This window comes from Sceloporus undulatus, chromosome 1 (assembly GCF_019175285.1).
Source record: "Sceloporus undulatus isolate JIND9_A2432 ecotype Alabama chromosome 1, SceUnd_v1.1, whole genome shotgun sequence".
Lineage (NCBI taxonomy): Eukaryota > Metazoa > Chordata > Lepidosauria > Squamata > Phrynosomatidae > Sceloporus > Sceloporus undulatus.
This window is the reverse complement of record NC_056522.1, coordinates 259,875,632-259,882,384: the sequence shown is the minus strand read 5'-3', so window position 1 is coordinate 259,882,384 and position 6,753 is coordinate 259,875,632. Positions and strand designations below refer to the sequence as shown.

The window sequence follows — 6,753 nt, the reverse complement described above, 5'->3', positions numbered from 1 at the left end:
AGGGTCTGGAAAACATGAAGCCCTATGAGGAAGGACTCAGGGAGCTGGGGATGTTTAGCCTGGAGAAAAGAAGGTTAAGGGGTGATATGATAGCCCTGTTTAAATACTTGAAGGGATGTCATACTGAGGAGGGAGCAAGCTTGTTTTCTGCTGCTCCAGAGACTAGGACCCAATGGAGCAATGGATGCAAGCTACAGGAAAAAGATTCCACCTGAACATCAGGAGGAACTCCCTGACAGTAAGGGCTGTTGGACTCCTTCAGAGTGCAGTGGAGTCTCCCTCTTTGGAGGCCTTTAAGCAGAGGCTGGAGGGCCATCTGCCAATGGGGATGCTGTGACTGAGAGTCCCTGCGTGGCAGAATGGGGCTGGGCTGGATGGCCCTATGGGTCCATGGCTGGGAGGCCAGGGCAAGGGACCCTGGGCCCGCTCCCTCCGCACAAAGGGCGCCTGCCCGGCTCACTTCTTGCTGTAGAGCTCCTCCAGGCGGTGCCAGACGGCGGCCTGGCCGGGGCCCGAGCTCTGGCTCTGCTGCAGGTATCCCGGGACGTCCTTCATGGCGGCGGAGCCGGAGGGAAGAGAGAGAGCCGCTCAAGCAGCAACCTGGGCCACCTCGCCGCTACCGACACCGCCGGAAATGCACACTCACTTCCGGCAGTGGCGGCGCGCGGGGCATGCTGGGTACCGTATGGCCTCGCATTGGCCGCAGCAGCATCGCTTCACAATTCCGGCCCCGCCCCCGTCCCCGTTCGGCGAGGGGTCGCCATGGCAACCGCGGCCTAGGCTGCTCCGCCGAAGCCTGCGCTTTCCTAACGGCGCTGGTCTGAAGGGAGCCCCGCTTTCCCTGCCTCTTTTGGCGGTGCCTTAGCCTCCTTCCCACCCCTCCCCGGTTTGTGTGACCGGGATGTCTATGCTCTGAACCTCTTGTGCCTCTCGCCGCCCCAGTTCTTCACAGCGCAGCCACCTTTCTGGAGTTTAAGTACATAAATACATACATCAATATGCCATAGTTTTTGTGGGTTCCTCGGGCCCTGTGTTTATTGCTGACGTTTCGCCAGCATTTTCTCCGAAGATGCCAGATGCCAGAGGTGCTGCCGAAACGTCAGGAAGAAACTCTACTAAAACATGGCCACAGAGCCCGAAAAACCCACAAAAAACTATGGATGCCACCGGCCATGAAAGCCTTCAGCGTCACATAAATAGGCCACATTGGTGCATCTACACAGTAGACATAATGTGCTTTGACACCATTTTAACTGCAGTCTGCCACAGCTCCATCCTAAGGAATACTGGGATATGTAGTTTTGTGAGGTGTTGGGCTTGGGACTCTGGAGACCAGGGCTTGAATCCTGCCTCAGCCATGTAAACCACACAAGGGTGACCTGACCTCTGAAGAGAGCAATGGCAAACCACCTCTGAACAAATCTTGTCAAGGAAACCCCAGAATAGGGTCGCCATATGTTAGAAACAACATGAAAGCACACAACAACAATAACAAAGAGGCAGAGAGGTTTAAAGACGTTGTAAGGCTACAAATCCCAGGATTCCATAGGATGGAGCTAGAGTACTTAAAGTGGTGTCAAACTGCATTATTCCTACAGTGCAGAAGCACCCATTGTTGTCAATTGCTGCCAAACATGCTCAATGTTTGTCAGGTGTTGTTTAACCCTTGTGTGCTGCTTGTGAACATGCATCATTCAGGATAGCAAGCACACACTGGTGTAGCAGTTTGGGTGTTATTATTATTATTATTATTATTATTATTATTGGGCCGTACATTTTGCACGGCACTTTACATAATCATCAAAACAATACGGTTAAAACCTGCCTGCGGTGTACAAGTACAATCTACAATCAAAAGCAGCAAAGATTATTAAATAGTATCATTAAATAACTCTAAAACAGTAAACTATAAAAGCAACTCACACACTTATCTAACTATCAGAATTGTTGGACTAGGGCTGCATCCACACTGCAGAAATAATCTGGTCTGAGACTGCTTTAATTGCCCTGGCTCAGTGCTAGAGAATCTGGGAATTGTAGTTTATTGTGTCCCCAGAGCTCGGTGACAGAGAGGGCTAAATGTCTCACAATACTGCAGTTCCCAGAATTCCCTAGCATTCAGCCTGGGCAGTTAAAGTGGTCTCAACCCGGGCTATTTCTGCAGTATAGACACAGCCTTTGATACTGGGAGACCAAGATTAAAATCTCTGCCAGGCCATGGAAACCCACTGGGTGACCATGGACAACCACACTCTCTCAGCTTCAGAGGAACAAATTCTTCCAAGAAACCTCCATGGTATGTTTGCCTTAGGGTCCCCATAAATTAATAATGACTTGGGAGTTTATCACATGGGATGGGAGGCTCTCAATTTCAAAAGAGAAGATAGCGAGGTCTATTCGAAAATTCACGCAATTACGTGATTACTTATCACACCTTAAATTTGCTGCAATGGCCTCCCCAAACGCGACTCAGATTCTGTGCAAAGTAAGCCATCACATTGGTGGGTTCTTAATTGCGAATTGGCACCTTGCGCATGCTGAGTGAGACTCCAGATGACTGGAGCATAGCATATCTAGGCGAGTGAGAGAGAGGAACGAAGGAACCCCACAATTTACAAAAGAGGTTGGAGGGGAGAGGCGGGAAGAATGGTTGAAAGAACATGCTCTATTCACATTAAAACAAGCATATATTCACTCTTGTCATGTTAAAACGTGAATATAATGGTTATCCAATAGCTCCCGGTCCATGCCTCTAAATTAGCAGGCAGCAGCCCCCCCTCAGCAATGCTGAAGGACAAGCGGAAGCAAAATTGAAGTGGAATTGCAGCGTGGCTTCATGGGAAACCGCCCTTCCAGATTGGGGGGGGGAACCAGAACCAAAGGAGACATGCACAACACACACCAAACAACAGCGCACTGAGTGCGAAGTTGCCTAGGAATAGGGTTTGTGACTTCGCTAGTTCACTGAATTTACTTAACTGTGGATTGATGCGTGATTGCGTTCAGACTGCCAGCGATCGCGTGTGGTAACCTTTCGCGCAATAACATGGATACGCATGATTCCGTTCGGGATGACACTGGATTATACTTCCAATTTCAGTCGTGTGATATCCTCCTTAGATATATACAATAACAATGTGAGGTGCAATCACCAGCATGTTTTGAATGTGGCAGCCATAATCTGCATCTAAAGTTGGGGTGGGAAACTCTTGGTCCAACAGAGGTTTGGGATTTGAAATCCCAGGAACCTCTGTCATTATAGCCAGTGAGAAATTGGAAATGGAAAATGGATTATGGAAACATAAATTCAAAACATGTAGACCAATGGAAGCAACCTTAGGAGGAAAAATCATGGAAGTGGGAAAGCAGGAAAGATGTAAAAGAACAATTCCCCCTTCCCCTTTACCATTAAAAATGCACAGATTCTAACTTCAGGACATTAGAAATTTGTAGTATCGTTTCATATTTTAGGATGGTTGAAAACATCTTGCAAATATATTCAGTAACTGAGACATAATGAAGTAATACATTAGCTTGGTGGAGAAATTGTAGTCATGATTCTTATTTTGAGATGTTTTTGTTGCATTATTTGCTGCATTATTTATATTCATTTGTTTTGCTCTTTCTGTGTAGTAAAAAAAAAGGAGAGAGAGAAGCTGACAGTGACTACTACTGATAAGGTAAGAATACTCCTATACTGTATACAGGGAAATGTAGGTGGGGATCCAGTAATATTTTCCATCCTGAACTGTACACAAATTTTGTTACATCCACAAAATTATAAAAAATGTATTGCCTTGAGGCTATGTGTATAAGATGTATACGAAAATAAATGAATTTGTGTTTAGATTTGGGTCACATGTCCAAGATATCTCATTATGTACCTATATGCAAATGCAGATATTCAAAAATCTGAAAAAATCCAAAATGCAGAACACTTCTGGTCCTAAACATTTTGAATAAAGGATACTCAAACTGTATGAAAAACGTGCTTCTTTTTATTTGTCAGGAATGTTCTGTCATTCAGCTTCAGTGAAGGATTCCAAAATCTAGTATTATGAGAGAGGAAGAAAACTTTCCTAGCCACTTTATATTATGTATGATTTTATGAAATTCTGTCTAATTTTCATTTACTTACCTTAAGCTAAAGGGCCTTAAACATTGTAACCCTTTTTCATAAGGGACTTGCTGTAGCCCCTTGAGCATACTCATTGCCCTTTTCTGCGTTTTCCAGCTCTACAGTATCCTTTATTGTATGGACACAAATCTAGTCATACTATGGATTTACATAAGGGCAGTATTATAGTGGCAGTTTTATTTTCAGTTCCCTTTAAAATTATGACCAAAATGAGGTTTGCTTTTCTCCCCACAGCTGTACTAAACTGGGTCAAAATTCTCATCAAGCTGTCCATACATTTTCTCCAAGATTTCTGAGTTCTCTTCCTACTTATTATATGGACTTTTGTAGTCCTAACATTCTGAAAACCGTTGTACGTTAGAGCTAAATTTGTATTGCACATATCACCCCAGCAAGACAATCCATATGAGGGACTTCAGTTGCCAGTTCTGTGCCACTAAGGTCACAAAAATGTGTTCCAAGGTTGTGTTTCAAGGTACATCCACCCATTCTGTGATGGTGCCCAGCCTATGTGTGTTCTTGGATGGCATGCCCATCACCAAAACAACTGAGCAGCATTGACACCTTTGATAAAAGTGATAATCAGTTGTAGAAGAAAAAGGGTTTATGTACACTTTCAGGGGTAGGCAACCTGCGGCCCGCGGGCCGGATGCGGCCCGGCAAGGCCTTGGGACCGGCCCCAGCCCGGTCTTGCCACCGATTGCCGCCGGGGCCTTTGGCGTCTCGCGCAAGGGGCATGGTGGAGCAATTTCTATAGAAGCCTCAGAAACATGCATTTATCTTAACATTTTTTTAAAAATCAGCAATTTTTTTCATGTGTCCTCCAATTTTTATTTAAAAAGTGCCCTCCATTTGAAAATTTTGTCCTACATTTGTCCTGGCTTATTTATTTATTTAATTTTTTAAATAATTATTTAATTATTTATTTTTTGGCTTCGGCCCCCCAGTTGTCTGAGGGACACCAACCCGGCCCCCGGCTCAAAAGGCTTGCCTACCCCTGACTTACATAATAATCCATGTACTCCTTCTCAGCTGTCTCAGTAATGTAACAGTTTCTAGTGTTTATAATGTTGGGGATGTGAGTGAGTTCTTGCAATGCAATTGCAGGGGCTAGGTCTGTTGCACTCAGACATTTTTGGAATTAGATAATATATTTAATAATTTCTAACTCTGGGAGGTGAAAGGAGGGATTTCTAATATATTTTTCTGTGATTAATCCCTCTCCCTCAGTTGTACCATACAGTGATCTGGTTTGAGTGATCTCTGGACTGCTCAGTGGAAACCCTAGGGTTGGTGTCACCCAGTGCGGTCACTCATAGTGTCACCCCCCTCATTGACCTCCTCCTCCCATTTCACACCATATAGAATCCTTTGTAAAAAAAATTGCACTAATGTTACTCATAAATCATAATTCTCATATACAGTGGACCCTTGTTATACACTGGGGTTTGGTTTTAAGATCCCCGTGGATAACAAGATCTGTGGATGTTCAGGTCCCATTAAATATAATGATATAGCAAAATGGTGTCCCCTATAAACAATGGAAAATCAAGGTTCGATATTTGAAATTTATACTTTTTTTGAACATTTTCAAACCGTGGATGCTTGAATTCGTGTATACAAAATCCGTGTATAAGAAGGGCCGACTGTACCACTGAATATAATGCTAATAGTTGTGACATAAACAACTAGCAGAATTAAAAATCATACCTTCAAATTACAATATCATATGCATATCCTAACTGTATTTACATATACATAGTGAAGTTTTATTTTTACATTTAGTTAAAATGTAATGTTTTTAAAGAATTTTTAAAAATAAAATATTTTTTAAATTAAAAAATTAATTTAAAGAAATTCTGAGACCCCTCCTTTCTTCTCCTACAGAAGTTTACCTCACTCACCTCTCTTAAAGCATTTTAAAGAAATACAGGCAAACACCACAATGTTTCTGCCAAAATACAGATGTTTGAGCAGAAGTGGTGTCACACACCCCTTAGGGTGTCACCTCATGTAGTCTGCACCTCTCACACCCTCCTAGTGACACCACTGGGAGAGCTGATGGGTAAATGGCTGCATTATGACAGAAGGCTGGACTATATGGATTTTCCATATTCCCCATAGCATATGTTAGCCACCAGTACCACACAAAAACATCTTACCCTATATGGCTATCTTGCTAAATTCAGCAGTAATTTCATAACGACGAATTGTATAACTGTAAATTAGCTGTACTAATTTTTATTTGAAACAAGCTCCTCTGCAAAAGGAGTGATTTACTGAGACATTCAAGAGACCATGGACCTAGAGGGGGAGGAACTGGGGAGTGTTGTAGTAGACTTTGCCTTAATATTGAGATTTTTGAACTCAGTTGTCTTTTGAATGAAATGTAGAATGCTTCTTGGGAAATTACAGCATTGAAACACAAGATGATAGAAAGCCATTGTGATTCCCTAATATCTGTGCATTTTTCCATCTGTGATCACTTTTCAAAGGCTAAGCTGTTAGCAAGAGTGAAATAAAACAAAAAAGTAAAGAATGTTTTTTAACAGGAGCCGATTTAGGTTCTCCTATTAGGAACATTACGGTAAAGAGCTATTAAGCTGTTCTTCCTC

At 43.0% G+C, this 6,753-nt stretch overlaps 1 protein-coding gene across 1 annotated transcript in view; it reads right to left on the bottom strand.

Moving 5' to 3' along the window:
• The window catches only part of PSMD13 (proteasome 26S subunit, non-ATPase 13), a 13,275-nt gene extending 12,622 nt beyond the window's left edge, over positions 1 to 653 (bottom strand). Inside the window, exon 1 of the mRNA XM_042445555.1 lies at positions 461 to 653. Within this exon, the coding sequence (XP_042301489.1) occupies positions 461 to 555 (95 nt within the window). The 5' untranslated portion in view covers positions 556 to 653. The remainder of the gene's footprint in view (positions 1 to 460) is intronic.
• Between the last annotated feature and the right edge of the window lie 6,100 nt (positions 654 to 6,753).